Source organism: Pleurodeles waltl, chromosome 6 (assembly GCF_031143425.1).
Source record: "Pleurodeles waltl isolate 20211129_DDA chromosome 6, aPleWal1.hap1.20221129, whole genome shotgun sequence".
NCBI classification, from domain to species: domain Eukaryota; kingdom Metazoa; phylum Chordata; class Amphibia; order Caudata; family Salamandridae; genus Pleurodeles; species Pleurodeles waltl.
Genome location: NC_090445.1, coordinates 346,024,605 through 346,041,899, shown reverse-complemented (window position 1 = coordinate 346,041,899; position 17,295 = coordinate 346,024,605). Strand labels below are relative to the sequence as shown.

Genomic DNA, 17,295 nt, shown 5'->3' with positions numbered 1-17,295 from the left:
TGCTGCGACTACCGCTAGACATTTGGTAAAGACTCTTGGTGCGGTTGTTAATCCGAAAGGCAGTACCTTGAATTGGTAATGTATTCCTTTGAATACAAACCTTAGGTATTTCCTGTGCGATGGGTGTATTGGTATATGGAAATAAGCATCCTTGAGGTCTAAAGTTGCCATGTAGTCGTGCAGTTTTAGCAATGGCAATACTTCTTGTAGTGTGACCATGTGGAAGTGGTCTGATTTGATGAAAGTGTTCACTACTCTGAGGTCTAGGATTGGTCTCAGTGTTTTGTCCTTCTTTGGTATCAGAAAGTACAGTGAGTAAACTCCTGTGTTTATTTGTGTGTTTGGCACTAATTCGATTGCATTCTTTTGCAATAGTGCCTGCACTTCTATCTCCAGGAGATTGGAATGGTGTGTTGTTAAATTTTGTGCTTTTGGTGGTATGTTTGGAGGGAATTGTAGAAATTCTATGCAATAACCATGTTGGATAATTGCTAGAACCCAAGTGTCTGTAGTGATTTCCTCCCATGCATTGTAATAATGACCTATTCTTCCCCCCACTGGTGTTGTGTGGAGGGGGTGAGTGACCTGTGAGTCACTGTTTAGTAGTAGGGGCTTTGGGGCTTTGAAATCTTCCTCTATTTCTAGGGAATTGCCCTCCTCTATATTGTCCCCGAAAACCTCCTCTATACTGTCCCTGGTAACTGGACGGTGTGGCTTGTGAGGTGCTGGCTTGTGTGCTTTGACCTCGAAACCCCCCTCGAAAGGGCGTTTTACGGAATGTGCTGTAATTCCCTCTGCTCTGCGGGGAGTAGAGTGCGCCCATGGCTTTGGCAGTGTCCGTATCTTTTTTGAGTTTCTCAATCGCTGTGTCCACTTCTGGACCGAACAGTTCTTTTTCATTAAAAGGCATATTGAGAACTGCTTGTTGAATCTCTGGTTTAAATCCAGACGTTCGGAGCCATGCATGCCTTCTGATAGTTACGGATGTATTAATTGTCCGTGCAGCTGTATCTGCAGCGTCCATGGAGGAGCGGATCTGGTTGTTGGAAATGGTCTGTCCCTCCTCAACCACTTGTTTTGCCCTATTTTGTAAGTCCTTGGGCAGATGATCAATGAGATGTTGCATCTCGTCCCAGTGGGCTCTGTCATAGCGCGCAAGTAGTGCCTGTGAGTTCGCGATGCGCCACTGGTTTGCAGCTTGTGCTGCGACTCTTTTACCAGCTGCATCGAACTTGCGGCTTTCTTTATCTGGGGGTGGTGCATCTCCAGATGTGTGAGAGTTGGCCCTTTTCCTAGCTGCTCCTACAACGACAGAGTCTGGTGGCAGCTGTGTAGTGATGAAAGCCGGGTCTGTAGGAGGCGCCTTATACTTTTTTTCCACCCTTGGTGTGATTGCCCTACTTTTGACCGGCTCCTTAAAGATGTCTTTTGCGTGCCGGAGCATACCAGGGAGCATAGGCAGGCTTTGGTAGGAGCTGTGGGTGGAGGAGAGTGTGTTAAATAAGAAATCATCCTCGACTTGTTCTGAGTGGAGGCTTACGTTGTGAAATTGTGCTGCTCTAGCCACCACTTGAGAATACGCGGTGCTGTCTTCTGGTGGAGATGGCTTTGTAGGGTATGCCTCCGGACTGTTATCTGACACTGGGGCGTCGTATAGGTCCCATGCGTCCTGATCTTGGTCACCCTGGCTCATGGTGGTGTGAGCTGGGGAGTGTGATGGAGTTTGTGCTGGTGAGACGTTAATCACAGGCGGAGGAGAGGGTGGTGGGGTAACTCTTTTCACCACTTTTGGTTGTGGTGTTTGTTCCGTCTGGAACTCCAACCTTCTCTTTCTCCTAATGGGGGGAAGGGTGCTTATTTTTCCTGTCCCCTGCTGTATGAAGATACGCTTTTGCGTATGGTCCACATCAGTTGCTTGCAGCTCTTCCTCAAACCTATGCTTCTGCATTTGGGAGGTTAGCGAGTGCTCTTCTGTATAAGAGCCTGAAGCTGGGTCGCTTGCAGTTTGTTTCGGCATCGAAACCCTGTCTGCGTGTTTTTTCGGCTCCGAGGTGACTCTTTTCTTTTTCGGGGCCGAAACCTCTCGGCGTCGATCTGTTTCGGTGCCGCTGTCTCAGCGTCGAGCCGTGTCGGCACCGGCATCTCGGTGTCGAGGCTTGTCTCCAGCACTTTCTCGGTCCCGAGAAGGCTGCGTGCCGGTGTCTCGACCGGAGTCGGACGATCTCGGCACTGTGTGGGCCTTTTTCGGTGCCGACGGGCGGTCACCGAATTTATGGGTGGAGCCATGGCCTGGTGGCAGTGGCGTCCCCTGGGCCTTGTAAATGTTCTTCTGAGTGGATTTCGACGTCTTACTCACGGTTTGTGTATCGTCGAATCCTTCGGAGTCCGAGTCTTGGATCGAGAAGGTACCTTCTTCTTCCTGTTCCTCGAACTCCCGTTGGGCTGTCGGTGCAGACGCCATCTGAAGTCTTCTGGCTCGACGGTCTCGGAGTGTTTTTCGGGACTGGAACGCACGACAGGCCTCGCAGGTGTCTTCGCTGTGCTCAGGTGACAGGCACAGGTTGCAGACCAAGTGTTGGTCTGTGTAAGGGTACTTATTGTGGCATTTGGGGCAGAAACGGAACGGGGTCCGTTCCATCGGCGTTCTTCAGCACGCGGTCGGGCCGACCAGGCCCCGACGGAGGATCGAAAAACTACCCCGAAGGGCACCGGAGCTCTTCGATCTTCGATGCGGTGTGGAATCTAAGTACGCCGATCCCGAACGCAACAATACCGACGAAAATCTTCCGAAATTAGCTAATTTTCCGTTCCGAAACTCGGAGCGACAGGAACACGTCCGAACCCGATGGCGGAAAAAAAACAATCGAAGATGGAGTCGACGCCCATGCGCAATGGAGACAAAAAGAGGAGTCACTCGGTCCCGTGACTCGAAAGACTTCTTCGAAGAAAAACAACTTGTAACACTCCGGCCCAACACCAGATGGCGAGCTATTGCAGAACATGCGTATCTACAGCGACAGATGCCATCGAACATAATATTTCATGTCTGACTGGAGGGAATTTCATATTGTGCCAGTTGTACAGAGACAGGTGTTCCACCTTCAAGTTTATTCTTGTAGAGTGGCTTGATCAGCTGAGGTATTGGTCTGTAAGCACTCACTAAAAATAGTAGTGGGACAGCAGTGCCTGGTGCAAGTCAGTAGAAATGCATTGGTAGAGCCCTGTGGAAGTCTCACTGGGGTAGCAATGCAGGGCACAAGTGAGGGTAAATATGGACTGCAAGAGGGAGCTCTGTGGAAGTCATACCGGTATAGCAACCCAGGGTGCAAGTAAAGGGATGGTAAAGCTGCACTGCGGGGGTGCTTTATGGCCTTACTTGGACAGCAGTGGGTAGTGCAGGTCGGGGCAGAGATGCACTGGAAGAGCTCTGTGGAAATCTTACTAGGATGGCAGTGCTTGGTGCAAGCGAGGGTTGCAATTCTCTGTGAGAACCATGTAGAAAACTTATTAGAATAGATTTTGGTGGTTAATGGCAGAGTAGAGTTGAACTGAAGGACTCCCTGGAAATCACACTGGGGTAGCAATACATTATACAAGTGAGAGTAGAAATGCATTGCGAGAGCTTTGTTGGAGTCTTAATAGGGTAGTCCGGGCCAAAGTACAGCTCCATCGCAAGACCTCTGTGGAATTCGAAAAGGGATAGTGCACCTGCGGGCAAAGATGCATTGTGAGATCTCTGAGGAGGACTTAGTACTGGGATAACACTGCATGGAACAAGAGAAAACAGATACATTATGACAGCTCCGTGGAAATATTTGTCCTGCAAAAGCATTGTAGTGTACAAGTGAGGCTAGAGATGCGTTGTGAAAGCTTCACAGAAGTATTAATCATGGGATGGCAGTGTGGGGTTTCAAGTGAGAAGTGAGGGGGGAGATGCATTGTGAGAGCACTGTGGATTCTTTAGGCCTGGAAGCCTCTCAATCCATGGATTCTGGAATATCCCCATGCACACACTGCTGTAGAAACTCTACAATTCAGCCAACTCTCGTAAAATTATTTTAATATTATTACATCATCATCACAAGGGTCTGTGAGTCGGGGCCATTCAGACGAAGAAGCTGCTCTATGACCCTGCTCCAGTAACCGAGGAGAGTGGAAGCACACCTTTGACGGTATTCCTGCTGTGACCATGCTCTCCCGGCATCCATCATCTGTATCCCCAGAAACGTCCATCGAGTTTCATTTTCTTTTCCAGCAGTGGGCTCCTTTCGGTAGCCGTGTTAGCTGCCCTTTGATGGCCTGTGCATTCAGTTGTGTGGGTATCTGGCACTGGACTGCGTCACAAAGCTTGTGGCATGGGCCTTTTGGAGCAATGTGGATCCTGTCTGGAAGCTTGAAAAAAAATCCAAGGCATAACTTGTAGGCCTCAGTCCCTACAAAATGGGACTCCTTCATGGTGATCGGAATGAACTACAGTTTGTGGATTGTTGTCAGAGGAATAAAGACAGCATGATCACCCTCAAAGGAAGAGATCAGAATGGAGAAGTGTTGTCCCCGCTCTTCTTGCTCTGGAGTGTGCACTGTTCCCACCAGCAATTTCGGGGAATACAATTTTATACGCCTACCATCATCAGAAAAACACCTCTTGGCCGTAAACAAATAACTTTACATGTCTCATTTGCCCTCCGCTGGCAACGGCCAAGGCTATACATCCAAAATGGTCACCAGTTTCCTTGGTTGCCTACAGTGAAAAAGACTGATTTCTATTGGCTAGACATGTGCCTTATTTGGACTTGGAGCCTCTTCTTTTGGCTTCTTCCACCTCATCGTCCAGGTCCATCTCTGTGATCACAGAATAGCAGAGTATCTGAATGTAGCGGGTTGTGCAAGCTAAAGAGAAGGAGACAAAGATTAATTTAGATCCACTTTCAGGAGGCATACATATAATTTTTAAATAAAAATGTCTGTGACCTTTAGCCTCAGAAAATTACCGCCTCTTTATGACTGTTTCATGTTGGGGAAGTTTGTGGTGTGGGGAGTTGGAGTGGATATGTGGGCCCCTAAGGAAGCGATGGGGGTATGCGATAATGGAGAAGTCCCCAAATAAATCAGCAAAAAAACTGCATTATTCCCCCTCAAGATGACAGGTACCTCCGTGGTATTTGATGGTAGGATTACCTTCATTTCTTCGCCCTACTTCCCAAAAGCTAGAAACATCAACAGTACTCTTCAAGGATTTTCCACTTACCCAAGGCATTCCGTATCCACATGGGTTTTCTGCTGACTGGCATGTAGACGGCCAGGAAGTAGACGGGCACTCCCGAAAGTGCAATGCCAATCCCAATGAGGGAATTGATGGTGTCACTGTACAGGGGCACAGCTACCAGGAACAGAGTACAAAGGCAAAAGATGACTGGGAACACCAGGCTGAGCTGTGAGGAGAGAGATGAGAAGCTGTGAATGTAGTGCCCCTCTTTCCCTAAATCACTAATGCGTGTCTCTGGAAATGAACAGAGCCACGGCCCCCACTCTTTGGCTGTAGGTAGGGCACAAGTCCTAAAAAAGAAGTGGGGACTAACCAAGTTAGACAGTATACAAGTGACATCATGGCGCTTGAAATTACAGCAGGTGACATCATGATGCGTGACATCACAAGTGGCATTACAACCCATAACATCACAGGAAGTGACATCACAAGGAGTGACATCTGATCTTAAGACTTCACACACACGTTTAGCAGGTCTACAAGAAGTACATTTGACTGAAGTACCAGATTTAACAAATGACATTTTGCATTTGGGGTTGTGCCAAAAAAGTGACACAATCCTGACACAAAATCTTGGCCACAATTTCAATATTTATTATTTAAAATCTCTGCCACAAAGATATTGACACAAGGAGAAACTTGACAACAAATCTGTACTGATTAATTAGTTGCAAAGACTGCATTTTTAAAAATCTTAAGGGGTTAAGACACCTGCTGCAGAGAGCTTAGCTTGCCCCATAAATCTCAGGGAATAATAATGGTAAGCTAACTCTGGTGGTTAACACATTGGCTGAAAAGATGTGTGTCGTGTCTAGTTCCAGTTTTGAATCAAAGTAGCACAGAGGGTTAACGTGTCTCCTGCAAAGCACATCATTACAGATTTTTTATTTTATGTAGATAACTACGTGGGCTACTGCTTTTAACATGGAGATCCTTTTGTTATTTGTAGTTCATAAATTGTAATACTATGAAGGAAATGTGACTCCTGCACCTTGTAACCCTCTTAACCTATGTAACACATACCATATATAGATTTACACTTTGATGATTTATTGTAAATGTAGAATGTGAACAAATGGTGTAAAGAGCTCTGACATCTTGCAGTGGGGTAAGTAGTGCTATAAAAGAAATACAACAAAATGATATTTTAATTGCTATTTGTGTGAATAAAGGAACAGGCCACCATATCTGACATTCATACTGTGCATTCATATCTCTTATATCCAGGAACTGAACAAAGTCAAAATCATACCCCATTTAAGTACCTGTGAAGTCACGACAAGCCACGTGTCTTTGTTAACCCTCCATTGCATTTGCAGGTAAGTGTGAAGCTCCAGATAGCTCCAGTCAGAACATAAGAGGCCTGATGACCACTTAACTTTGGCCTTTGTTTTGGCCACAGCTCGAATATATATATATATTTTTTTTAACGCCCCCTCCTTGCTGCCTGCACTTTGCTGCACAGAAGAAAAGCAGTCAACGTGCGGACGGGCACTGCTGAATGCGTTGTGGTGTTTAAACATTACACCTGAAAGAGTTCAGCATATTATAGTGTAGCACAACTACTTGGCAGTGTGGACAGCGTCCACCTTGTGAAAATAGTGGGTGGGCGCAGTCTACCCACGTGTACCCTTGACTTGTGCTGTGGCTGGAGGTAACCTCAATCACACAGCTACTGCACACCAAGAGATATTAGGCATCACTGTGTATTTTTCCATAAAAATACCTTTGTGCTTGGCATGGACTCCTCATTGAGGCTAGATGTTCTCCCAAAACTGCCAGTACTTTGGAATGGGGACAATTCAGCCACAAAACTGGAAAAATAATGGTTGTTTTGTTTAAAATGCAGGAAACTGTCCCATGTCAAGTCGTGAGATGGCCAATTGGGCTCTAATTCCTACGTATCTCCAATTATTGTCAACCAGATTTTGGTTGCTGGTATTCTTAGGCGCCACTAGAATCAAGAACCTCACAATGTCTTCATTCCCTGTTTCCAGCAAGGTACGACCTCTTTAAACTAGACTTTTAATAACAGGAGAGACTTTTTGATGTTATCCAGCAACCATCAAGACTTGGAATAGAAAATTGAGTCTTGTAGGTTCTAGCTAACATCTTGCAATTAAAATCTAAATTGAAGGAGGCGTAAAAACATAAATTTCTAGGTACACTAAGGATTTTTACTGCACCGTCTGTGCCCTGCATGTGTTTGGTCCTATCCACCTCCTACACTCGTACTCAGTACATTTTGCTACATGTCTAATTCCCTGCTTTTCAAATTATTTCATTACTGTGGTTTGACTCAGCCAGGCTTTAGAGAGAAAGAATAGTGAGAACTCCAGAGGCCACCGGGTGCTACTTGCAGGCATGACGTAAAACTACCACAACAATACTGTCACAAACACTGCTCTGCTCAGAAGCCCGCAGAGGATACAGTAAAATGTCTGCCTGTGAAATATCAGGCTGCGTAGCCTTAAAACCACCTCATGCCTCTTTAACCCCCAACCAAACACTTCCTGTCCCTTTATCTTAACCTGCAGGCTCTTGCTTTGCCTTTGTGATTTTTTTTTTTTCTCTTTCCGATTTGTGCTTCTTTCTATCTCTTATTCTTTGTTAATGTGTGATGTGGAAAAATAGGCGCTGGTCCCGAAAAATAAGTACAGAAGGCCCCCACCAGCTCAAATTAAGCACTGCTCGAAAGTCGCCGTAATACATAGTACCCTCCATGTCTTAGTCTTTCGCTTGTTATTTGGATCCAGTGGGGAGACCTGGGGTGGTGGCTGATGGAAAAGTGTTGGGTCCTTTTCACATAAAAATTAGTGTAAATGACCAGTCCTCCTCGGGAGGGCCGGACAGGATTTATTCAAATTAGTGACCCTCTTTGGTATCCAAAACCAGCATTTTAGTCACTGAAATGCACTGACATTATGGCATAATTTTGAGGCTGACCACTGGAAAGCAGTCAAGTACTGATTAAAAGTTACAGCAAGATGTTTCATCTGGTCAGTGGTTCATTTTCGTCCTAGGGCCTTCCAAATCACCCTGAGTCCAATGCATTTCAATGGTATTTTGAAAGTCCAACCCTTGTCAGGTGCCAGGGCCCTCATTAAAGAGTGATCCAGACTAGAGAAAACAATCATTTGAAATGGTATGGGTCTCGCGTTTTTCGAGTTAAAGCTATTAGTGTTGTAAACTCCTAACCTGACTTTTCTTGCCACATGAACTGAAAAGTAAAATACTTCCACATAAGCGATCTTGCAGTGAAACATATCGGCAAAAGTGCAAATATCCATGTCACAGGGTCGATGTCATGCAAAGCAGTTGACTCAGCAAGATCGAGCTGCCTATGAAATAGAGAAAAAGTAGTCCAGAAACAATACTGAAAACATGGAGCCTCGTATGTTTCCAGTAGTTGGCCAGCGCCCTCAAGGCGGACTAAACCCCAGAAAAAGCATAGCGTATGCATGCCTTTCACTAATTAAATCAACCGAGTTTTAAAAGGCAAGCCCACGAACCCACCTAACCGATGGGCGTGACAACCTGGTTAAAAGCCCGGAAAGAGATAACCGGGACAGAGCGCTTTGCGTTCGACCCTAAAAATTACTCTTCAAGCAGTCCTGCAGCGTTGTTTAGAGCGCTGCTCCCTCGTAATAAAATATAACAGGCCTGGCCTATTTCTTATTAACGCGGCAAGACCACTAGGTGGCGCCAACTACTGTGATCTCTCTTTTACCATGCTTAAGTCTTATTCATTATGAACTCCTCTTTCAGTGACAACCTTAGAGAAGCCCTGCAATAGTTTTGGCCCCCGACCCCTCAAAAACGTCTCACATGCCTGGGTAGATTGTTGGCGTAAAGCAATGCCACTTGGGATGGATTCTCTAGTAGCATCTCAGAGACGAGTGTACCTCGCCAAATGTACAGCGGATGGCCTTGATTAAGGATGCCGTATTCAGATCAGATAAGTAACACGGATGTGCTCATTTGTGTTTGTCATCTTTCCTCCTATTTAAAACACCTTTGCCTATAATGGTAAATAAAGAAAAGCTGGTCTTAGCAGGGAAGTCAACCAACTCATTTCGTGTATCGGAGAACTATGTTTGTAGAAATTATACACGGGTTTGCGTTTTATGTTACGGATTTTCCTCTAACCCAAGAATGTTCACGTTGTTATCCCTTGGGAGAGTCCTTTAGCTTTTTTTTTGTTATAGTTTCTTAATGCAAGTAAATATTTTGCTGAAAGTTGTAACAAATTCTCAATAGTTGGAGGTGTGCTCAAGTGTCACCTGTTTTTTGGCCTATATAAGATATGAGCGACTCTGTTTTGTTTTAATGCATACAATATCCACACGATGGCAATATTGGATAAGAAACATTCTGTTTAAATATGAGGCGTAAGTATACGTTTTCTCATTTTAGTTGTGCCAAATAATGGGGGTATACTATAGAAGAAAAATAACTGCGGTCCCTTAAAAATCTGTAGCTCATCTGCTGTGCTCGACAGCTCCTAAAGATGGTCCCACAATTATAAATTCCTTCAATTTCTCCAACCCTGCTCCAACAGAGTTGCCCGAGATTCTTTATGGCCTCACACACTGAAAAGCTTCTCGAAATTATGTAGCAAGTCCATCCACCCTCACCAGCTCCAGCATTCCAAGACCTTGGCTCCACGTCTAGAAGCTCTGAAAAATCTATAAACCCACCTGCCGTGTTCAGCAGTTCTCAGATTTTCTTAAATTTCTTTCCATGCTCGCTGCTTCCATAGGTTCTCTATCGCCTCTTCACACAATCAACATGGTGAGATTCTCTCAGTACTCTTTACATGCTCACACAAGCTTGCTGGGACTCTGCAGCTCACACGATGAGCTCAGAAGCTCCCTGAGACAGCCACGGATTTCGCAGATTTTTAGTAACGTGTGTGGATTAATAGAAAAACGAAAACTGAGAAACCACACAGGAGAAAACCAAATTATGGAAAACCGTTTTAAGGAAATATATTTTTAAGGGAATACAAATAAATCAAAAATTAAAGGGAACATTTTAAAGGAAAGAAAATTGTAAGGAAAAATAAAAAAATATTATAAACTTAGGTAGAGCTTGGAGTAATGAGGGGTTTTGGTGCTCAAGGATAGGAAATGTTTAAGGGATATTGAGGGATTTTTAGGGACCTGGGCTTGGTGGATTCAGGCACAGAAAGGGTTTTTATGGGTTCAGGAAGGCGTGGTGTTTAGGTGTTCTGAGGTCTTAGGAGTCAGGGAAATGTGGAGTTTTAGGGCAGAAAGGTTTATGGTTCAGGAATGGGTGGAGTTTAAGGTGGTGAGGTGTTTACAGGGTTTGAGGATGGGTGGAGTTTAGGTGTAGTGAGGGCTTTCAAGGGTATAGGGATGGGCAGGGTTTAGGTGCAGAATGTTTTTAGGGTTCAGGAATGGGTGGGGTTAGGTTAGGGGCAGGATAAAACATTTTCAAGCTTACGCGTTAAGAATTTTCAATTCTATTAAGGACACGGAGGCGAGGATTATGTCCTGATTGTGCCGGTTCGCCTCAGTTATACTCCCTGACGCCCTAGGTTCACGTTGTGACCAGGGTTGTATAATTGGATTAGGCGCTGCCTAGAGTGCTGCAGGCTGGCTCCCTCCATGCTCTAAGTCATTTTAGCAGTTTGGGCATTTTTCTACTTCTTTCAGCCTGCCGGGGTGTGCACTCCCCCTGACTGTAGTCTTGGACTATACTTGATGAAAGGAGCCCCGAATAGTAGCCCCTGGGCCACCGGACCCGCTTCTGAGGTGGTGAGTTCAGTAAGCTGAGGATCAATTCGCATCAGGATAGAACGTCTCCTCTCTGTTGATAAAGCCACGTTGGCATTACCCAAGTGGCAAATGGCACGTTGAGCCCACCCTACCAAGATGTCAGGATCGATAGGGGACTGAGACTCCTTGGCCACGTAAGCCATCTCTAAGATCTTGGCTAGAGGACCCGAGAGGTCAAGTAGCTTGTCTTGGCAAGAGCGCCAAGCTCGGTCGAGGCCCTTTTTGGGGTCTTTCGCCCATTTCTTTAAAAAGGTGACCATAGTCGGGTCCACGTCCGGTGTATCTGTAACCTTACCCTCCAACTCAGGGCGAGGACACTCCGCACGAAGCCGGGCCCTCACATCCTTATCAAAACTAGCCCTGATATGTTTTTGGAGGTATTCAGCCACCTCTGGTGGAGGAACCCAGCTAGAAGAGCGGGGGTGTACAATCTCTTCTGGGCTGAACGTCAGTACCTTAGGTGTCTTGGTAGGAGGGGCTTTGGTAGACTCCGACTTTTTGCGCTTGCCCGCGCCTGGCCTGGTACCGAGATCCTCCTCAGAATCCGACCCGGAAGATGATTTGGAGGATGACTGGTCCGAATCCGAACCATAAGCGTCTTGAGCTTGGGAGGAGCTATAACCATGTTCCTTTTGGATGGAAGAGGCCAATTTTCTGAAAATATCGGAGTGGGCCCAAGATTTGGTCTTAGCCTTACCCTTAGAGGTAGAGGGCTGGTCCGAAAGCGCTTCCTCCGAAGACGCAATGGTGGGAAACCAACCTTTCTGGAGCGCAAAACTCTCGAAATGAAGAGTGAGGGGTCCCAGAGCCCTCTCCAGTGCCTTATTTATAGAGAGCTGCACAGTATTGTCCAACGCGCCAGCCAGAGTCTCATCAAAAAAGGGAGGCTCATCCCCAAAGTATTCTTTGTCCTCATAAGAATATGAGTGGGCCATCTTATTACAGTCATGCTAGGCAACGTGGATTCTGCGAATTTCTGTCACGTAAAAACGTGAATTATGGGTAGTCCAAGACTAAAGTCAGGGGGAGTGCACACCCCAGCAGGCTGAAAGCAGTAGAAAAATGCCAAAACTGCTAAAATGACTTAGAGCGTGGAGGGAGCCAGCCTGCAGCACTCTAGGCAGCGCCTAATCCAATTATACAACCCTGGTCACAACGTGAATCTAGGGCGTCAGGGAGTATAACTGAGGCGAACCAGCACAATCAGGACATAATCTGAGCCTCCGGTCCTGACATAGAATTGGCTTTCAGTGTTTAGGGATGGGTGGAGTTTAGGTGTAGTGAGGGCTTCTTAGGGTTTGGGGATAGATTGAGTTGAGGGGTCAGCAATGGCTAGAATGTAGGCATGGTGAGGGGTTTTAAAGGGCAGGGATGGATGGTGTTTAGGGGTTGTGAGGAAGTCAGTGTTGCCTAGTGTTTAGAGGTGGTGAGGGTCAACACATTAAAAGCATCTGAAGTTATTGTTTAACAATGTAACAGAAATAAAACCAAAATAATGTTGCCTGAAGTAATGCAGTGAAATAAGTGCCTCAGACAAAAACATTTCTGAAAGTGAGAACTGCAACCATACAATAAGCATGCTAAACACATTTAAAAAAATACAATCTGTGAACTGGTCTCCATGAAAAGGTAAATGCCATCCTTCCTGTAAGTTTCCATTGAACCGTTTAGGTGAAATTGTTTCTCAGTCATGGTATTCCATTAAATCATTTTTTAATGAAATCACATACAGCCTATTTTTATGTATTGCCTCTCTGATGATTTAAAAAAAAGGCAAATTGTGGGCTTACCAAGAACTTACATTAGGCTTTTAATTTAGCTTTTAGCATTCCTTTCCATTGGTTGGCTTTATAGTTACGCTGATGTTTGCTTCTTATTCAATCGCTTTTCTTTTCTATCTTGTGTTTGTTCCTCCCTTTGAGGATATTCTCTGTACCAATCGTTTGCTTTGCTGACTTGTTTTCTTTCACCACTCAACTTTAGGGAATTGCTTTTTTCTTTCTTGTTTGAGCACCAGGACAGCATGTGTTCTTTAGCTCTCTCCTTCATGCCATTTTTACCTAACTCTATTCCGCCACCCCAGTATGTTGCTGTCTCCCTAGTGTGCTTTTACCTTCACTGCCACCACACACACACACCCCCCCAGCACTTCATATTGGTCTGTTTGTGTGGTTCTCCCTAAAAGTCTCATGTTGGTACCTCTCTTACATGATGTAAGTCGCGCAGCTTATTTTTTAATTTGCAGCTCCCCTGGCCCACTCCCCTTTGTTCCACCCACCTGTGGTTCTTTTTATTATTATTATATTTAATTTTTTTTTTTTTTTTTTTAAAGACCAGGCAGCGAATTGCTGCCAGCCCTCCATAGAAGTGCTTCTGTGTGCATATTTTTTGTATTGGCTGACTTAAGTGGCACACACTATCTTAGATCAATCAATCAATCAAAAAGAAAAATGTTGCCTGCTTTATTCTGTAAGGATCTGCATGCCTACAGAATGACGTTACCACGAACAGCAGCTGCACTGTCACACTTTTTTTCCCAATGCTAAATAGCATTAAAAAAAGCATTGTGCTGTTCAGCATCGCAAATAAGAATTGGCAAAGGCGAGGCCTATTGCCTTTGCCTATGCTTGTGATTTGTTTTCCAAATTACAAATCATAAGTTGAAAAGAAAATGTTATTTACCCAAAACATATGTTTATGGCATGTAGTGCTGTAGATTCACATGCTTTGCATAATCCTGCCATCTATTGTTAGGTTTGGAGTGCTGCAACTGGTTTTTCTTTGAGAAGCATTTTCGAGTCATGGGATTGAGTGGTTTCTCCTTCTCTGTGATACTGCGCATGGGTATCGAGTCCTTTGTTAGATTGTTTTCCCGCAGGCAGGTAAGGGATAGAGTATAAGAGAGGTATAGAAAAGAAGATGTCCATGGAAGTGTAAGTACCTATGTACAACTATATACAAGTATAAAGTAAATTAAATGGCCACATGCTTCTGGGGAGGGTGCATGTGAGTCTACAGCACTACATGTCAAGTAAAATTTTCTGTTCAATGGCACGTGTGACTGTAGATACACATGCTTTGCATAAGGAAGTCCCTCCTAGAAACGCTGTGGCTAGCTTGTGGGAGTTGCAGTTGTTTGAAAAATCTTTCTTAGTACAGCTTGTCCTACATGAGCTTGTTGACACGCTTGTACATCTACACAATAATGTTTTGTGAATATATGCGGTGTAGACCATGTAGCTGCTTTGTAAACTTCCACTAAAGGAATGTTTCCTAAAATGCAATAGTGGCACCTTTTTTCCTAGTAAAACTTACTCTAGGAGTAAGTGGCAATTGTCTTTTTGTTTTAGCTTAACAGATCTGTATACATTTTACAATCCACCTAGCTATGCTATTCTTTGAAATAGCATTCCCTTTATGTGGTACTGAAAAGGCCACAAAAAGCTGTTTAAGTTTTCCTAAATTCCTTAGTTCTCTCAATGTAGCACGAGCACTATTTTAACATCTAAGGTGTGGCGCACTCTTTCTGCCACCGAGTCAGGTTGTGGAAAGAAAACCGGTAACTCAATGGTTTGATTAATGTGGAACTGTGAGACCACCTTTGGTAGGAACTTTCGGTTTGTACGAAGGGCTACCTAGTCTTTGTGTACTTGAAAGAAGGGTTCTTCTAATGTTAAAGCCAGGAGCTCACTAGCACATCTAAGTGATGTAATAGCGACTAAAAAAGCCCCTTTCCAAGGAAGGAACTGAACTGGACAGGAGTGAAGCTGCTCAAAAGGAGGGCCCATGAGCCGAGTGAGCACAATATTAATATTCCAGGATGGTACAGGGGGAAACCTTGGTGGGATTACTCTTTTAAGGCCTTCTGTAAAGGCTTTAATAGCAGGGATTTTAAACAATGAAATATGCTGTCTGTTTTGTAAACATGCAGCAAAGGCTGCAAGGTGCAATCGGATTTACGTGTAAGCCAGGTTCGCTTTTTGCAGAGAAAGTAAATAGCAACTTCTTGTACAGACTGTATTACGGGATCCATTTGTTTGGATTGATAGTAGCAGATAAAACCTTCCATTTTGTCGCATAACAGGCCCTAGTTGTAAGTCTATGAGCTTGTTTTAAAATGTCCATACATTCGGAAGGTAATTGTAGCTAACCAAACTCTTATATCGCAAGGTTAAGTGATTTGGGGTCTGGATGTCTGATCCGACCAAGATTTAGTTGGGAAAATCCGGCCTATTGGGGAGCTTCTCGTGAGGTACCATGGAGAGTTCTAGTAGTGTTGTGAACCATGGTTGGCAAGCCCAGGTGGGTGAATCAAGGATCAATCTGAGAGAAGTTTGTCTGAGTTTGCGCACCAGAAATGTAATGAGGGGGAGAGGCGGAAAAGCGTAGGCAAATATCCCAGACCAGTCGATCCATAGGGCATTGCCCTTGGAGAGAGGGTGTGGGTACCTGGAGGTGAAGCTTGGGCATTTTTGAGTTTTCTGCAGTGGCAAACGGGTCTATTCGAGGGGTTCCCACTTTTGGAAGTACTTTTGGAGGACCATTGGGTGGAGTTCTCATTTGTGTACTTGTTGGTGCATTCTGCTGAGCAGGTCTGCAAAATCGTTGTTGGTTCCTGGGAGATACTCTGCCAGTAGATGAATGTGGTGATGGCGAGCCCATTTCCATTTTGCTTGTGCAAGATGACAGTTGGAGTGATCGTGTCCCCCCTCTGTTTTTGCAGATAATACATTGCTGTCATGTTGTCTGTACAGACAAAGACGGTCTTGTGCAATAGGTAATGGAGAAAAGCTTTCAGGGCTAGAAAGACTGCCTAACTCGCCAGAATGTTGATTTGTATGAATTGGTGACTGGGGTCCTTGACTGTGAAATTCTGGAGATGTGCACCCCAAACTGTCAGTGATGCATCTGAGGTCAGAATCATTTGAGGAACAGGATCTTGAAAAGGCTCCCCTTTTAATCGGTTGGTGGAATTCCACCATATAGGGATGTAAGTCAAGCGGTCTACCAACACTAGATCTTGAAGGTGACCCTGTGACTGAGACCACTGGCGAGAGAAACATTGCAGTAGAAGACTTATGTGTAGCCTGGCATGAGGCACGATGGCAATACAGAATGCCATCATACCTAAGAGGCGCATAATTGTCCTGACTGTGTAAGGGTGATTCTCCTGAAACTGAGAGATTGTATGCTAGAAGTTGTGAATATGGGCAGACTTGGGGTAAACTAACCCCAATTCTGCATTGAGAATAGCCCCCAGGTCTGGTTGAACTTGGAAAGATTGTAGGTGTGATCTGAGGATATTGACTATCAATCCTAACTCGTGGAAAAGGTTTACTGTTGTTTGAGTGTGAGATTGACATTGGTGTAAAGTACTGGCTTTGATGAGCCAGTCGTCTAGATAAGGGAACACATGTATCTTTTGTCTTCTGAAATGTGCTGCTACAACAGCTAGACACTTAGTGAACACTCCTGGAGTGACTGGGACCCCGAAAGGCAGAACCTTGAATTGATAATGTTGTCCAGCGGAAAAAAAACACAACTGGGAGTACGGGGTTCTTGTAATGGGGGTGAATCAATAGTATATCACTTATAACACTATGCCTCTCGTGATCCTTGTAGGAAAGTAACCTCTTGCCTGCCATGTTACCCCCATATTTCACTGTATATATGTTGTTTTAGTTGTATGTGTCACTGGGACCCTGCCAGCCAGGGCCCCAGTGCTCATAAGTGTGCCCTGTATGTGTTACCTGTGTTATGACTAACTGTCTCACTGAGGCTCTGCTAATCAGAACCTCAGTGGTTATGCTCTCTCATTTCTTTCCAAATTGTCACTAACAGGCTAGTGACCAATTTTACCAATTTACATTGGCTTACTGGAACACCCTTATAATTCCCTAGTATATGGTACTGAGGTACCCAGGGTATTGGGGTTCCAGGAGATCCCTATGGGCTGCAGCATTTCTTTTGCCACCCATAGGGAGCTCTGACAATTCTTACACAGGCCTGCCACTGCAGCCTGAGTGAAATAACGTCCACGTTATTTCACAGCCATTTTACACTGCACTTAAGTAACTTATAAGTCACCTATATGTCTAACCTTTACCTGGTAAAGGTTGGGTGCTAAGTTACTTAGTGTGTGGGCACCCTGGCACTAGCCAAGGTGCCCCCACATTGTTCAGGGCCAATTCCCCGGACTTTGTGAGCGCGGGGACACCATTACAC

The 17,295-nt window shown here is 44.9% G+C and overlaps 1 protein-coding gene across 4 annotated transcripts in view; it reads right to left on the bottom strand.

Moving 5' to 3' along the window:
• Positions 1-4,043: 4,043 nt before the first annotated feature.
• The window catches only part of SLC7A7 (solute carrier family 7 member 7), a 149,326-nt gene continuing 136,074 nt past the window's right edge, over positions 4,044-17,295 (bottom strand). For all 4 annotated transcript variants that reach the window (XM_069238247.1, XM_069238246.1, XM_069238248.1 and 1 more), the window contains exons 9-10: positions 5,249-5,432; positions 4,044-4,890 (exon numbers count right to left, since the gene is read on the bottom strand). In XM_069238247.1, the coding sequence (XP_069094348.1) occupies positions 4,784-4,890; positions 5,249-5,432 (291 nt within the window). In that variant the 3' untranslated portion in view covers positions 4,044-4,783. The remainder of the gene's footprint in view (positions 4,891-5,248; positions 5,433-17,295) is intronic.